At 38.1% G+C, this 17,543-nt stretch overlaps 2 protein-coding genes across 2 annotated transcripts; one reads left to right on the top strand and one right to left on the bottom strand.

Annotated features, from left to right (window-relative positions):
• Positions 1-251: 251 nt before the first annotated feature.
• On the bottom strand, positions 252-6,137 carry LOC116301487 (KRR1 small subunit processome component homolog). The gene is made up of 12 exons (XM_031710558.2): positions 6,109-6,137; positions 5,971-6,006; positions 5,026-5,192; positions 4,662-4,796; positions 4,153-4,278; positions 3,949-4,032; positions 2,813-2,869; positions 2,150-2,311; positions 1,995-2,072; positions 1,130-1,229; positions 996-1,051; positions 252-678 (listed from the first exon to the last, which is right to left on the bottom strand). The coding sequence occupies exons 1-12, from the start codon at positions 6,134-6,136 to the stop codon at positions 613-615; spliced, it is 1,095 nt and encodes a 364-aa protein (XP_031566418.2). The 5' UTR covers position 6,137; the 3' UTR covers positions 252-612.
• Positions 6,138-6,639: 502 nt separating this feature from the next.
• LOC116301490 (sodium-dependent multivitamin transporter) lies at positions 6,640-17,048 on the top strand. Its single transcript, XM_031710561.2, has 15 exons — positions 6,640-7,100; positions 10,847-10,912; positions 11,008-11,059; positions 11,422-11,489; positions 12,282-12,436; positions 12,937-13,077; positions 13,450-13,579; positions 13,713-13,801; positions 14,027-14,139; positions 14,504-14,574; positions 14,707-14,793; positions 15,049-15,224; positions 15,373-15,473; positions 15,592-15,740; positions 15,975-17,048. Exons 1-15 carry the CDS (start codon positions 6,759-6,761, stop codon positions 16,029-16,031), a joined length of 1,797 nt encoding a protein of 598 aa, XP_031566421.1. The 5' UTR covers positions 6,640-6,758; the 3' UTR covers positions 16,032-17,048.
• Positions 17,049-17,543: the final 495 nt, after the last annotated feature.

Raw genomic sequence — 17,543 nt, 5'->3', positions numbered from 1 at the left:
GTTTCAAACTCAATAGAATTGTGATAGCATCAAAATGTTAATATTATTTTAAACACTCACCTTAACTTTTTCATGAAGATCTTCTAATACAGATATTTTGGTCGAAAAATTGGAAAAAATAATCGGTTTGTTTTGAAGTGAAATCAACGGACTCCGTAATTCGTCAACTTTTCATAAAAGTGGTCGCGCGCGCGCTTGATAGAACATTTGGCATTTGATACGTAATTTTTTTTTTTAAATTTATAAAACTTTTTCGATAAACGCTTAACAATTTTTTTGCCGTCCTTTCATTAAAAAAAACACTTTGTTTTTAAAGTCATTAAAAACAATTTTATTTCAACTTCAACCAGAGGTTCTTCTGGTTTGGACTTAGCGACATGGACCATGCAAGCATGTCTGTATTACAAAACTTCATACGTTTTTTCCACATATATATTGTATTAAAAAAGTTGAACTATCTAGATATTTAGGTGGTACATATTAACTCATGCACTACCTAGATTTCCCTTTCAGCATTAATAGAAAGAGTAAGTTCTATTAATGCTTCTAGTTATAGTTTACACTATATTACTGCTTCTAATCTGGCCTGTTATTTTCTTCTTTCGTTTCTTGTCATCTTTTTTCTTTTCGTTTCTTGGTTTCTTTCTCTGTTGCAGTTGAAGTGGTAGATTTCCGTTTCTGTCACAGAAGTATTACAAAAGGTATAATAGGCCATTTCACGGATCCCGTTACTCAACCTCAGCGTGTAATTATTCTTTAGAATTTGACTACAGTCCGCAGTAATGAAAGGAATTTACACATCAACGAACAATTGAAACACTTAAAAATTTCACAGGTTGTAGGCAATTTCTAAAGAATATATTACACGCTGACGAGGATGAGGTTGAGTAACAAGATCTTTGAAATGGTCTATTAAGACTCTTTCAAAAATCATACGCTCTGATTGGCTGAGCGACTAGGGGTACATTAGCGATTAGACAGACAGTTTACTTTACCTGTGCACTTTTGACTTTCTTTTTAAATGCTTCAATATCAATTTTTTCACTCTCATCTGAAAATTAATCAAAAAATTATAAGATTTTAAGAATAACATATTTTTGTAAAAAAATATTAGTCATTTCTTTCTTACTTTTATTAGGTTTTGATGTTGCTTTCGTTTCTTCGACTGGTGGAACAAAAGCTTTTTCACGAGCTGCTTTTCTCTTAACATCTGCTTCAGCCTGCTTTGACTACAAATATTTTAAAAACAATTAGCAAAAACCGACTTATTCTCGACTTTTACATCCCCATAATCCTTTGCGTCTTTGGGGGGTAACCAGAGGGTTAAAACCCACTTATTTTGCTGAAGGCTGATCAGACAATGTTGACAATACCTTGTTTGGTATCCAAAGATAAAATGAAGAAGTAAAAACCAGAAAAAGATAGAAGCTTGAAGACGTTTAAGGTAAATTTTAAACATTTTCTCGTAAGTCAATACATTTTCTGTAAGACCAAAACTCTTCATGATCTGTACACGCAAAAATAACTTGGAATAAACACTGATAATCAGTGTTGTACAAATAAAAGCAGGTATAGTATAAATTCAATTAAGAAACCTTTCAATTTGGTACAGGTTTTTGATTGGTTACCCCCCATAAAAGGCAAGGCATTATGGGGATGTGAAAGTCGAGAATAATTATTATCCTGTGAGCAGCCTAATCATCAACTTGTTAATTATTATACATTTTGTGAACTATCAATTCAAAGAACAAGCGAATTTTTAATTCTCGCTTGGAAAAAAAGCAAAAGCATTTTAATCTTTGAGATGACCCGAGTGAACTCGATAAGAATGGATTATCTGCAAAAATCCTACACACAATACTTGTTTTGATCATGTTAAGTTCATTCACATGATACAGTATCAGAAATCATAAGGTTCTCGATCAGAGGTGAGGGAGTGAATACTGTAAAATGAATAACAATCATAATTATAAAAACTCAACTTATCAACATACCTTTCGTTCCTCTTGTGCTTTTAACCTTCTTTCTTTTTCCTTAAGGAAATATTCTCCACTAGCCAGCTGTTTATCAATCTAAAAAAAAGAAAAATATGTATGGGATAACTTTGGCTAAGCAGATGAAAGAACTTTTAGTTTATGGGAACCCTTACCTTGCTCTCTGTCTGCTGTGGGGGGAAGGGTGTGTAGGATTTTTTCTTGATTGGTTTTTTCTTTTTCTTGACTGACTTGGATTTGAATTTCGGCAAAAATCGATCCCATGATTCATTCTTCAAATTAGGATCTTTGGATAGCTCTCTTTTGATCATTAGGGTCTGAGAAAGTAGAAAATAAGATCATGCATTATTCATTGACATCATTATCAACATCAAACAAAGATCATTATCAACATCAAACAAAGATCATCATCATCATCATCATCTGTCATCAAAATCTATCAGTTTTCTCTGTAATCATAGAGTGGGACAATTATGAACGGAACCCTATAATAATAAATAATAATAACCCTCAGATCCATGCTAGGTGAAAGCACAAAGATCGAATTGGAATTTAGTAGTTGATTTTTGAGGAGGAAAACCAGAGAACCCTGGAAAGCCCTTGAAGCTCACATACGACATACGAAACCCATGCTTCCCTAATCATCACCATCAATCATCATCCATCATCACCACAAATTACAACATTTCATTAATATCATCCATCATCAAAATTCATCACTTTTATCATCAACAATAGCATCATCACCACTCCATAACCAACCATACCCATCATCATCAGCATCAGCATCCATCATATATTATCCCGATTCAAATCACCTTAATATTGTATATTGGGTGGATATTTTTCATGGTGTCTTCAATCACTTTTCTTGCCTACAAAGGTAATAATAAAATAAATGACAAGGTAGCAGGACTCAATGATGTTTTTCATTATGTTTTGCAAATCACATATATAAATATAAAGATATTAGTCTTCAAGAAGTAGGAAACTCCTAAACCATTCATTATCATCATGTATCATCATCATCATGTATCATCATCATCATGTATCATCATCATCATGTATCATCACCATGTATCATCATGTATCATCATCATCATGTATCATCATCACCATGTATCATCACCATGTATCATCATCATCATGTATCATCACTATGTATCATCATCATGTATCATCATCATCATGTATCATCACCATATATCATCACCATGTATCATCATCACCATGTATCATCATCACCATGTATCATCATCACCATGTATCATCATCACCATGTATCATCATCACCATGTATCATCATCACCATGTATCATCATCATGTATCATCATCATGTATCATCATCATGTATCATCATCATGTATCATCATCATGTATCATCATCATGTATCATCACCATGTATCATCATCATGTATCACCATCATCATGTATCATCATCATCATGTATCATCATCATCATGTATCATCATCATGTATCATCATCATCATGTATCATCACCATGTATCATCATGTATCATCATCATGTATCATCATCATGTATCATCATCATGTATCATCATCATCATGTAACATCACCATGTATCATCACCATGTATCATCATCATCATCACCATGTATCATCATCATATATCATCATCATGTATCATCATCATGTATCATCACCATGTATCATCATCATGTATCATCATCATCATGTATCATGACCATGTATCATCATCATCTTGTATCATGACCATGTATCATCATCATGTATCACCATCATCATGTATCATCATCATCATGTATCATCACCATGTATCATCATCATGTATCATCATCACCATGTATCATCATCATGTATCATCATCATGTATCATCACCATATATCATCATCATGTATCATCACCATGTATCATCACCATGTATCATCACCATGTATCATCATCATCATCATTAATATTTGCTGTACCTGTTTAAGTCCTTTGTATGGCCCTAAGGCCGAAACTGTGTTGCCTTGCACCATAATGTAACACTGTGTTAAAAGCTCTAGGGCCTGAAGAAATAAAAAAATTGTTACATAGATAGTATGGTCATTATATAGATAGTATCCTTGCAGGCAGATTCACAACCATTACTTATTCTAAGAATCAAGAATTTAGAACAGAGTATGCACCTTTAATGTTGCACCATCAGGTCCAATCAGCCTTTGCCGTCTTTTAACAAATCTTTCTTTATTTCGCACCAAGGAACCTATCTTGATAATATCACATGCCATTTCATCTTCCAGCACTCTTTGGGCCTGTAGTAGCAAAAACTGATCTCAAATACACAATACATCTCTCATGTCAACTTACTGTAAACTCTTCAAATTTTATCAAACCCTAAAACAACCTGTGAGCTGATTCAAGTCAGGGCACGATTAAATGATAAATCAAAAAAACTAAAACAGCCTCTAGGCTGATCTATAGTGAGATAGGGCAGGGCTGACTCAGAGAGCAAATTGGAGCTTAGCATTTTAGATTCTGTGGAGGGAAGGAAAACCAGAGAACCAGAAGGATAAAAAACCCTTGAATCAAGAGAATGATCCAACAAACTGTAGTTACAGGAGATGCTGAGTCCAGGAATTGAACCAAAGGCCCCAGAGGTGAGAGGCAAGAGCACTACTTTATGTAAGTAACTCACCTGCTCAAAAGGTACACTGCGAGCCATTAATTTGATCATATCTCTAGCTTTAATAATAATGTATGGGTCGTATGTTTTCCTCGTAGTCGACACTGTCATGCTACCTTCTATCAAATCCAGCCGACAATGTAGATGCTGAAATAAGAACAAATAAACATTGAAAAGATGGTAAAGTTGATGGTCAACATTAAAGTTTCAGTTTGTTCTCAAGAATCAGGTCATGGTGGATGTGAGAAGTGAAGCTAGGTTAACATTTAACGGTTAATGCTGTTGCGGTCACCCTGTCATATATATCACAGTATTTTTTTCAGTTATCATATTTCCAGTTTAATATATGGCGAAACTAATAAATAAATAAACTTACATGCTCTTTTAAGAGTTTTTCAACTGCCGGCCACACTTCCTTAAGATACTTTTCTCTATATTTTGGAAAGAGAGTAGCAAAAGAACTCTCCTCTACAAGGCCATGTGGGTTGTGCTCTTGGTTAAACTTGTCAATCTTCCAATGATCAATTCCTTCATGATCCCATGCTGTTACATGAAGGTAGAAGAAAAGACAGTTCAGTAAGAGTAATATAATCGTACCCTGTTTCTTGCTAACAAAACTTCAGATAAATTGAAAAGAATACTAGTGAGTAAACTAGTTTGAGCTTTGCCAGTGTGTAAAGCATTTAGGAATGATATAAAGTAACTCAAACAACATCACAGGGGAAAAAACGGATTCCCAAATTGGGAATTTGTTGGGAATTTTGTTGAATTCCCAATGAATTCCCATCCAATTCCCAGAGAGAATGAAATTGGGAACTGTGGCACTGATTCCCAATGTTAGTTTGTTGGGAATTTTGTTTTTCTATTGGGTATTAGAAGGAAATTCCCAACAATAAATCCCAACGTTAGTGTTCGAATTGGGAATTCAAGGAAATTCCCAACAATTCCCAATTTGGGAATCCGGTTTTTTTTCCTGTGCATGCTTTTTTCTTGCTGGGTTTCACTTGACGTCTTTTCCTGTCTCGTGTGGAATGTTCATCAGCTGAATCACAAGTTTCAATAGAATTCTTCTGGTTGACACCAAATGGTAGTCAATGTTTGACCATCATTTGGAGCAGATATGAGATTTTAAAGACTTTTAACAGCTGATTGAAAGCCAGCAACAAAGCCAATATTTGTTATCAACACATTTTTTGTGCAGCAGGCATTTACTTAAGTGAAATGACTATCAAGAATTCAACTTAATGAACAAAACTGACACAAAATTCCTGGCTTAAAAGTTAAACTTCTTCCCGACACACACGTGGTTTCAAGACCTTACGTTTATCACGCCTCCATTTGTTCTTCTTGCTTTTCTCTGAAATTAAAAACAAGAAATAAGAAAAGCATTACATTATAAGTTATTTTGTGCAGATAATAGCGCATAAAATAGAACATTTTCTCCTTATTCTTTAACAACCTTCAGTTTGTTGTCCTTCGTCCGCCATCTTGGAATATAAACTGACCGTTTGGTACCAGTTCCTTACCCAGCATGCATTGCGCGATAAAACCACTGGGTACCCAACTAGCAGTTTTAAAACCACCTTATATTCGTTACATTTAGACCCAATTTTCTTCCCACGTGAACAACATTAAATTTATAACGATAATATAAATATGTGGATGCATAGTAAAGAGAGGGATAATAGGGCGTATTTAAGGTTAATCTCGTATATCACGAAAAAATTTATGTATCCTAAACTTCACGCATATTGAACGCAAAGCCCCGGAAACCATGGATCAAATCCTTCACGTTCACACAATATACTTCTGCTTTTTTCTAGGTTAGCGGCGAAAATATTGTGTCATCTCTTTACGTGATATCTCCCTTAACTAACGATAAAACAAAATAAATAGCTGAAAGAATAAGGTCATGGTGTCTGCGCTTGACGAATCAACAAGTCGTTCTTGTTGACCTTATGATGACGTTTGGCGTGCTTTTCATTCTAAACTGTCTGGAGGCGATAAAGCTAAACAGTGAAGAAGTAGCTTGGTCTCAGTCGAGATAGCCCTGACCAATTCACGCACAAAGGGACGACTCACGTTATTTTGACTCGGAGCTTTGCAACGATGGCGGACGAGAGATTTAGCGTCGTAGACTATGTAGTCTTTAGCATCATGCTTCTTATTTCTGCAGCCATCGGGATTTGGTACGGCTGCGGCCCAGGAGGGAAGCAAACGACTACCAAAGAATACCTTCTTGCAGACCGTAAGATGCGAATTCTACCAGTGGCTATCTCTCTACTTGTCTCGTATCTCTCTGCTATCACGCTACTCGGAGTACCATCTGAGATTTACACGTACGGAGCACAGTACTACGTTCTGATTGTGTCCTACATTATTATTTGTGGAGTGGTAGCTATTATTTTTGTCCCGATGTTCAGAAGAATTAACATTACGTGTGCAAATGAGGTCAGTAAACCGCGTTGCCGCATTGCAATAGAAAACTTCTTTTCACTCACACACAGCACATTATTATTGCAAAACCTCTTGTCGAACGGCGCCAAAATGGCCAAGTCCAAAGAAGTTCAAAGAAGTGCAGAAGACATACAGTCAAAAGTGTTTACATAGTATTACAAAATCTTGACAGCTTTCTTGGGCGGCTCTCAATGTCGGGCCTCTGTAGTATACCACTTTAACAATCCGCCTGTTTCAAAATAAGGTTATCAAAACTATTTTAAAAAGGTCAGATCCTTTATTTAGCTCTGCGGACGTTTGAGTTACTTCTAGTTTTATGGCATCTGTTTGATCGTGCGCCGTAAATTATATATCCTAAAAAAGCATTGGAAGCCAGACTTGTGTCTTCATGACATGGTCAGAAAAAAGTAAATATTTCCTTAGCCTTTGAAATTCTTGCGAAACAGGGTCAACATTGGTTATGTCTGTGATGGGAAAATTATGATTAAGAACTTTTTGAAGGATTTTTTCTTACTTCAGCTTAGTGAGTCTAGAGAGCATACAATAAGAATTATTAAGCCAGAGTTAATAAGTTATACTTCATTCATAATTGGTATCATCCCTCTGTTGTTGACTCGTGAGCGATATTGCGTCATGGATGACGATGAAGCGTGAGTTTTATGTGACAAAGCATCCACAGGTAGCCCAAGCTTGGTTTCTGTGGTGTCCTGTTATAAGGAAATGTATGGGGAATCATCAAAAATTTCAATAAAATCATCAAAACGTGAAATAAAGCCTCGAAATTTTACCCTATCATTGAGAAATAGCACTTCTTTCGCTCTGCGTGGTTATTTTTTGAATTTAGCCCGTTTTAAGGATTTTTTTCCCCACCAGTAAGAAATAAGAGAAGGTTGGAAACTCGGGATCCAAAAGCGAGCCATCACGAGTCTTTGAAACCTCGTACGTCTTCGAATTTTCTTTCCAGCGCCAAATTTTAGTCATGACCCTTCTCTCACATCCCTATAGAACCGAGAAAGTCGCATTAGAGATTAGTCTTCGCGTCTTTAAGCCATGAAATTTGCCTGTATTCACATACTACCTCGCTTGTTCTGACCCGTACTTGGAGCTCACTGTACACCAGTTCAACGGATTTCTTTCGGCAACCGACCCGAGGTCACGCCGGAAGTCTTCGTATCGTAAATGCGGATTCGATTTGGATATCGTATTTCTTCGAAATTATGGTGAGTGTATTTTTTAACGGCCTAAGATACAAAAGTATTTAACTTATGATTTCGAAAATTATGGTGAGTGTATTTTTTAACGGCCTAAGATACAAAAGTATTTAACTTATGATTTCGAAAATTATGGTGAGTGTATTTTTTAACGGCCTAAGATACGAAAGTATTTAACTTATAATTTCGAAAATTATGGTGAGTGTATTTTTTAACAGCCTAAGATACAAAAGTATTTAACTTATAATTTCGAAGAAATACGATATCCAAATCGAATCCGCATTTACGATACGAAGACTTCCGGCGTGACCTCGGGTCGGTTGCCGAAAGAAATCCGTTGAACTGGTGTACAGTGAGCTCCAAGTACGGGTCAGAACAAGCGAGGTAGTATGTGAATACAGGCAAATTTCATGGCTTAAAGACGCGAAGACTAATCTCTAATGCGACTTTCTCGGTTCTATAGGGATGTGAGAGAAGGGTCATGACTAAAATTTGGCGCTGGAAAGAAAATTCGAAGACGTACGAGGTTTCAAAGACTCGTGATGGCTCGCTTTTGGATCCCGAGTTTCCAACCTTCTCTTATTTCTTACTGGTGGGGAAAAAAATCCTTAAAACGGGCTAAATTCAAAAAATAACCACGCAGAGCGAAAGAAGTGCTATTTCTCAATGATAGGGTAAAATTTCGAGGCTTTATTTCACGTTTTGATGATTTTATTGAAATTTTTGATGATTCCCCATACATTTCCTTATAACAGGACACCACAGAAACCAAGCTTGGGCTACCTGTGAAGCATCACGCTTTTGAAATGGATGGCTTACTCAGTTACAGACCGCTGAGACGACGTGCTAAGAATAAATCTTAACCGTTTCCGTTTTCGCTATTGGCTATTTATTATTCCAAAAATATGACTTAAAGCCTGTTAATTAAACCGCTTACATGATAAGAAATTCAAGAAAGCACTTAACAATAATTTCAAATAAGTTTTGAATAAGATTTCAGTTATAGATGGAGAGCGAGCAATGAGTGCAATAATTACAATAAGTGTGTTTGCCAAGCAGTCTTTGACGCCCTGTTTTATGCATTCAGTGTTTGGGCTCTATACATGTAGTTCAATTATTATTATTCTTTTCTACGTATACATATGCAGTCAATGTCATTAACGTTGTCCACCAAAAAAAGACACATTTACACATTTACACATTTAGACTAAAAGAAATATCACGTGTTTCCTCGAAGGTTCTGGCATAAAACAAATCCTGAAATACCATTCTCCATCTTAAATCCTCACTAAATGGTCAGGGCATTCTGAATTTTCGATTCACGTGAGTTGAATTTTACATTTAAAGTTCAGGCTGACGCACACGAGGCAAAGAATACATAATGAAACACGTGATATATCTTTTAGTCTAAATGTGTAAATGTGTAAGGCCTAAGGCAAACGTCGAACTTTCCATGCACCGAACTCATTAAAAACAATGGATATCAGGTAATAATGAGGCGACATTCTTTGATGTAATTAAGTTCGGTGCATGAAAAGTTCGACGTTTGCCCTAGGCCTAAATGTCTTTTTTCGGTGGACAACGTTAATGACATTGACTGTATTAGCAGTATCCTTTTGAAAATCACACATTATGACATTGACTTACTGTATAAATATAAAAACCATTCAATCATTCATTCATTCACGTGATAAAACTAAGAAATTAATCTTTGGCACACCTAATATGGCGGCTCTGAGCCAGCTACGTGTTGGGAGAAAATATTAGGTTAACTCTATCGAAACTCTTGAAAATCTTTTTTGATAATATTAAAGCTAGATATGAAAACAACTTTGTTTGGATTGAATAAATTAGTCGTGAATAGAAGCGACTTCGATTTGTCGACAAGCACGATTGATCATCCGTTCAATTTGACTAAGTAAGAGATGACTATGATCAACGATTTACGTTAAAGACCTCTTATACTGGTTAGACGACAAGGCACAAGTATGTGGTTCATAAGAATGACAGTTAGCTCCTTGGAACAACTTGAAACCTGTTATAAAGCTCGAGGTTAAAATTTTCTCACGGAACTCATTCACCAGATCAAAAAAACATGACCTATGGGCCGCCTTGCTCATTGGCCATGTTCTGTGGATGTATCATAATACGATCATGATTCTACAAGCAACAGGGGTCATGAAGGAAGACGAAAAAACCCAGCAAAATTGTAGGAGTGGAATAAAAAGGAAGAAAAAAGAAAGAGAGAGAAAAGTGAAAAATATTGAATAAAGAAACCGATAGTATAAACTCTTACTCGTCCCTTAATTTTCCATTTTTTTAAAAAAATACTGTTTTTGTAGTCTTGTTAAGATATTCTGAATATGTGTGTAAATAAACAAAATATAAAAAGTTCAAAGTACATCACGTGATCATATATCACGTGACTCCTCTCCTATGGTAACCGTAGCTACTCTAGGTATATCACGCGACGAAATCCAATACTCTGATTGGTAGATGTCGTAACATGTGATTTATTACTATTCACAGTACCTTGAGCGTCGCTTCTCTGTTGGTGTAAGGATGGTTGGATGTGTCTTCTTTATTCTTGAATATGTAAGTAACGGAATACCTGTGTATTAATTTGACCCGGGAGAGCTGGGCCTAGTAACTATACAACTCATTAACATTTATTGTATTGATCTTGACAGACTTTGTATTTATTCGTGGTTCTGTACGCACCGTCTCTCGCACTGGAAGCTGGTAAGTTTTTAAGTTAATTACTTTCTTTTCATATACCGCTGTACTACTTGGCTACAGACTCGTTTGACGAGTTTTCAAAAACGTAATTTGAAAAATGTGTAACTTTAATAACAGACCCATGTGACGTCAAAACAGCTCAATTTAGACACAAAACAAGAATTTCAATCTCCTGATAATTGAAAACTTACCGTTATGTCCTCCAAATTGAGCCGCATTCCAACGTGTTGCAAGGGGTCTATTTCAGTGTTTTGATGTCCAACAGAAATGGCGTTGAAATCTATTGGCATCGACCCCACGTTAGATAAAGGCTTGTTTCATTTAGTGTTTATTATTTATTATTATTATTATTTATGTGTTTTTAGTGGCTGGTGTTCCTCTACCCGTGTCCATCTTGACTACTGGGGTTGTCTGTACCTTTTATACCAGCCTGGTTAGTATATGCCATCAATATCACCACACCACACCACACCACACCACACCACACCACACCACACCACACCACACCACACCACACCACACCACACCACACTACACCACACCACACCACAGCACACCACAGCACACCACACCACACCACACCACACCACACCACACCCCACCCCACCCCACCACACCACGCCACACCACGCCACGCCACGCCACGCCACGCCACGCCACACCACACCACGCCACGCCACGCCACGCCACACCACACCACACCACGCCACACCACACCACACCACATCACCACAACAACACACCTCACCACACCCCACCCCACAACACCACACCACACCACAACACGCTACAACACATCACATCACACCACACCACACTACACTACACCACACCACACCACACCACACCACAACACGCCACAACACATCACACCACACCACACCACCACACCTCACCACACCACACCACACTACCATCATCTCTATATTATCACCATCAACAACAACAACAATTACGTATAACAAACCTTTTGTCTGACCAAAATTATCATTGCCACCGTCATTACACAGCAGTTACTGCAAACATCCTCTTTGCGAATTTGACAACTGGTCGCTAAAAAGAGGTTTGTTTGCTTGGTTAAGAATAGGTTGGTCGGTAAGGTTTGATGAGTAATGGGGGTTGCATGGTCGGTTAATTAAAGTTTTGATGTGTAATAGAGGTTGTCGGTTAATGAAGGTTCATTCTTCATTACAGTGAATATTCTGTGTTGTCTCATCTCTTCCAGGGTGGTCTAAAGGCTGTCATTTGGACGGACGTGTTCCAGTCTGTTGTCATGGTAGCAGGATTGATAGCCGTAGTTATTGTTGGTAGTAACGAGGTGGGAGGAATGAGTGAAGTCTGGAGAATCAACAAGGAGTTTGGTCGCATGAAGTTTTTCGAGTAAGTAAAGCGAAAGTGATGCCTTAATTTTATACCCATACTCCTCGTGGTCAAATTCCTAAGAGAAGGACTGGGAAATGTTCGTAACGTAGTCATGCTTTAAACTATAATGGCAACTGAGTAGATTTGGATCAGGGTCCGGTTGTACGAAGCCTGGATAGCGCTATCCGGCGGACAAATCCTTATCCAGTGAATAAATCGATGCTGTTATCCAATAAATTTATCCACTGGATAAGTTTTATCCGTTGGATAGCGCTATCCAGGCTTCGTACAACCGGACCCTACTGTTGAGCTCTGCTCTCGCACATCGTGCACTGAATGAATTATTTTTGCTATTGAAAACGCAATGTCTTATATGCCAAACTTTTTCAGCTTCTGAGCTCTCCTTCAGCGTATTACTCTTTCAAACCAGGACGATTTGATTTTGAAGCCATGAGACAATAAATCCTTAAATAAATTAATAGCCAAACGTACTTCTCATTTAAATATTTTTCACTCAGCTTCAACCCAGACCCCAAGGTTCGCAACACATTCTGGACTTTGACCCTTGGAGGTGCATTAACAGCAATGCCTGTCTGGACGGTCAGTCAGACCGCTGTACAGAGGTTCCTGTCTGTACCGAACACTAAAGCAGCGAGAAGGTGAGTACACGCAAATAACCGCTAAAAGATGCTTAAACCGCACTAGCGACCACCTGTAAATCCGACCACACCTCAGCCGAGCATATTAAGATGCTACTCCTCCGACCACTGATAACAAACGACCATGCACGATAAACAGCAGCGACGCCACAAATAGTTGACCACCTTTGACAACCGATAGACTCCCCGAAGCACTTAAGAACATAACAATAGGTGTTCAATTCTCCGGAGATTCAAATTCTTTTGTTTTGTCCTCCAAATTGAGCTCCTTTGACGTCGCATGCAAGTGTTCTATACTTCATGGGACGTACAGCCATATTCAGAATCACTAGGAACATAAACGCTCAATCTCACTTGTTGTATTTATTTCAGGGTGGTTTGGCTAAACGTGCCTGGTTTGATGGTCATTGTCACGTTGTGCTGCCTCGATGGTCTAGTCATCTTTGCTGTTTACTCGGGATGTGATCTTTCAAAAGACAAAAAAATCACAAGTAACGACCAGGTTTAGTGCACTTTTTTCTACTATCCATTATTTCATAACATATAAAATAGACATATATTAAAACTGCAGCAAAGGTTGGTAACTATTTTTGAGATATAAATATAGTAAATATAGTACGTAAATGTCGTTTCAGGTTCTTCCATATTTCGTCATCAACAAACTTGGACACTTGAAAGGGCTGCCGGGAATGTTCACCGCGTGTCTGTACGCAGGCGCGCTAAGGTTAGTCTCTATATCTTTGTCTCTATATCTCTCAATCTCATGGCCCATCCAAATCCACAACGTACACGTCAAAATTGTTTATCTGCGTAGTTGCAAAATATATAGATTGAGGGCAGTCAAAATATTTTCCTTGTACAGCTGAAGGTTCATGACTTAGAAATTATTAGTTGTCGGGGCAAGCGTGTCTAAATAAAATAATACCTAAATACCAACCTATGTCTACAGCACCGCATCGTCGGCTCTGAACGCAATGGCTCTGGTTATATTGGAAGATATTATTAAGAAGAAAATGCGAGACGTCACAGATGGCGACCAGGCTAAAATGTGTAAAGCAATTGGTAGGTTGTAAGTAGTTGATGAAGTAGTAGTAGTTTTCTTCCATAAAAAATGGATTGTGAGGGTAGATTATGTCGAAAAGGCAAAAAAAGTTGTCGCTATCGACTCTCCCTAAAAAAGGGCAGAAGGTGGAAAAACCGTAGAAAATAGCTGTCCGTTTTTCTCCCCAAAAGAGGGGAGGTCTCTCCCTAAAAAAGGGGAGGTGGTGGGAAAACAGGAGACAAGAAATACTCAGTATTTCTCCCTAAAAAAAGAGAAGGTGGAAAAACAGGAGAAAGGGGAGATATCTCTCCATAAAAAAGGGGAGTTTGAATTTTAATTGAATTCATTTCCAGTTTGTAACTCTTTTTTATGATTTCGTTTTAGCTCTAGGGTTTGGAGTAGTTGTCATTGGTGGTGCATTTTTAGTTCAGTTTGTCGGTACCATGGTGCTTCAGGTAAAATAAAAACTAGACTGCGATTATTCTGGTCAGCATTCAAAACCATGCGGACCCGACGAGGAAACTCGTGAATTCTTTATCTAAAATGTTGTGAAGCTTATTTCTTATGATCTTTTGTTGTGTTGGCAGCTCGCCTACAGTATATTTGGTATCTGCGGTGGACCTCTGTTGGGCACTTTCTTACTTGGGATGTTCATAAGACGAGCCAATTATAAGGTGTGTCGTCCTACACATTTAATCACTGTCAAAACCGACCAGGAAAACCTCATAAAATCGATTATTCTTAAATAGACCATTTTCGAGTTCCAAATTACCGCTGTGTTCCTTGTTTGCGGACTCATTTGTACAGGGTAAGCCTCGGTTTTGTGCAGAATATTCACGGGTTCCAGTCAAGGTCCGTCGAGCATCGACCATCATCCCTTTGACCGCTGCTATATGAATATAGTTTTAAAATATTTATCATATTATTAGGGAGCCTATGCAGGGATCTTTATCGGTGCTGCCATTACTACGTGGGTCTTCATTGGCGCTCAATTTTACCCTCCCAATAAGTACCCTGGTAGAAGATCCGTACAGGAGTGTTCCTGGTTCAATGCTACAACCGATAACAGCACGGGAATCATCGAGAATGACTGGAAACCACACAGGTTAGAAGACAGGAAATATCTTCCTTGCTTCCTTGCTTCCTTGCTTCCTTGCTTCCTTGCTTCCTTGCTTCCTTGAAGCACAGCGTCATGTTACAATAGTTTCGCCCATCTTTTCACTTCGTTCTTCATCTTTTTCACTTCCATACAGTGACGGCATAGCTGACTTCTACAGCATCTCATATCTGTGGTTCTCTGGTCTGTCTGTCTTTGTGTCCTTCGTGGTTGGGGCTATTGTCAGTCTCGTTACAGGTACGTCTCCATGGCAACGTAACGTCACATGCCAAGCTTTTCCTCTATAAAATCTACGTAAATGTTTTGTATATAACTTAATTCTCTTTTTCGTCTGTTTTGTTTTGCTTTTCTAAAGAAACAAAGGCTGACCGCGCTTATGCCGCGACCCTGGACACTAAGTTGCTGTTTCCAACTAAGGATTGGTTGCTATCGTGGTTGCCTGGACACGACTTTGAATGGGACATCGAAGAAGAAGAAGTTAAAGATATTACCCCTGCTCCTTCGGTTAGTACCCCCCGCAGTTCACTTTTGTTGGTACCCTCCTATCCAGACCCCTCTCCTTACATTACCTCGAACCCTAAATCCTTATAGTCGTCTTTACTAATGCATTTTGGGTTCATTACCCCTGCTGTCTCTGTCGGCAACCCCCAAAGATTTTCATACTTAAGACGCCATTCCCCATCCCTCCTCTCCCCCTCCACTACCATTTTTCACTATTTGTTGTTATTCTGTTGCAAGGAAATCGATATCAACTGGAGCAAGAAAAATCCAGAACACCAAGAAACCCATTTCTAGCTTCAGTGGTATCTCTTGGTTACCGTCTCACAACACGAAATCCACTTGTAGTACTCACGTGAGATGTTGCACACTTATTGGACGTATATTTGACCGTAACTAGTTAGTTCATTGCTCTAAAATGTTACTGACTGGGCTCCCTGTGGCGACCTTTGAGGTTTCTCAGCACAGGGAACCCAGTCTTTTTATCGTTGCATAGTAATTTCGTTGTCATGGAAAAGCCTTTATATATAAAGACGTAACCTTGACAACAGTTTGTAACATGCATGCATATATTTCTTTACAATTTTAAACTTATAGGAAAATTTCAATATAGATCACGTGATCAGTGGCAGAAATTGATATGCTTTTAAAAAGGGGAAACGTTTGACATTTTTAGCGTTTTCTCAGCATGCTTCTTTTTTTCTGCGTGTTAGCTCAAATTGCCATCGATTTCATATACGTTAAAGTAAGCATTGTTTACCGCCTGGATGTGATCACGTGCGTCGTCATGACAACAACTCTATAGTTTTCAATGCGCATGCGGCATGACATTTTTTTTATATTATATATTTTTTGTGTGTGGTCTATTTTCATCAGGTTTGTTACAAACTATTATTATTGTAATGCTTTTTGTGAAACTTCGCGATAACCACTGATACCAACATGGCGGCTAGGCATATTTGGAATTTCAATCTTAAAGATACTGCACGGGCGGGGTGTCTATAAGCCATTGCGAGGTTGAGGGAAAAAACTGGTTCGAACTAACATTGCACAGGGCATTTTGGGACCTTTTTAGGGGATGAAGTAAACGCCATCTTGGAAATATGTCCCCTCAAACAGTCCCAAAGTGCACTGCAATGCTAACTCGACCCAGGTTTTTACCCAACCTCGGAATGGCCAATCATGATCCCTTATATTAAACGGTGAGCTTAACAAATACTCACTCGTTAGGTCAGCCACGTACGACTCACGCCTTATCTGTAGTTGTCATTCATTATCACTGTTTTCTGAAAAGATTAAATAATTTGTCTCCAATTGGCTATTAATTATTTAACATCTAATATAACTAGAGATTTGGAGACGTGAACAACTGTATTAGTTAAGATCAATGATACGTATACACCGAGAAATTTAGCTTTATCTTGCACCAGAATGATCGCGTATTTCAAAGCAATTAAAGTTTTTAATTAATACTCAGGGAAAAACTCATCGTTTTTTATGTTGTCCCCCAGCACGACGTTCTTGATAGGTACCGCAAACTTCAAACTGCAGTTCGATGCCAGGCATCCTTTGCCAACCTTTCGACATTCAGCAAGGCGTCATAACGAATTTCATTGATATTGAGCATCTCATCGTGTTTACGGGCGTGTTTCTGGGCCTGATTCCTATAGGTTAGCTATAAACCTGATACTAAAATGTCTTGAAAAGTTTGCTGAAGCATGCTTATCTCACTGCTGGTTGCCATGATACCAACTTCACTCAAAAGAATTCCCGCCAAAAATTTACATATATATTTATATTTGTAACCTG

This window comes from Actinia tenebrosa, unplaced genomic scaffold (assembly GCF_029948245.1).
Source record: "Actinia tenebrosa isolate PJP-AT-01 unplaced genomic scaffold, QUT_ActTen_1.0 PGA_scaffold6__47_contigs__length_16458017, whole genome shotgun sequence".
NCBI lineage: Eukaryota > Metazoa > Cnidaria > Anthozoa > Actiniaria > Actiniidae > Actinia > Actinia tenebrosa.
The sequence above is the reverse complement of the archived record's forward strand: the minus strand, read 5'-3'. Positions and strand labels throughout refer to the sequence as shown.

Bases quoted from the DNA above. Each gene is read 5' to 3' on its own strand.
- LOC116301487 (XM_031710558.2), bottom strand. From the start codon at position 6,136: ATGGCGGACGAAGGACAACAAACTGAAG. The intron at 4,279-4,661 runs GTGAGTTACTTA...TTGCTACTACAG, and splicing joins GCAGTGTACCTTTTGAGCAG to GCCCAAAGAGTGCTGGAAGA. The intron at 4,033-4,152 runs GTGCATACTCTG...TTATTTCTTCAG, and splicing joins CTGATGGTGCAACATTAAAG to GCCCTAGAGCTTTTAACACA.
- LOC116301490 (XM_031710561.2), top strand. From the start codon at position 6,759: ATGGCGGACGAGAGATTTAGCGTCGTAGACTATGTAGTCTTTAGCATC. The intron at 7,101-10,846 runs GTCAGTAAACCG...TACTATTCACAG, and splicing joins ACATTACGTGTGCAAATGAG to TACCTTGAGCGTCGCTTCTC. The intron at 10,913-11,007 runs GTAAGTAACGGA...TGATCTTGACAG, and splicing joins TCTTCTTTATTCTTGAATAT to ACTTTGTATTTATTCGTGGT.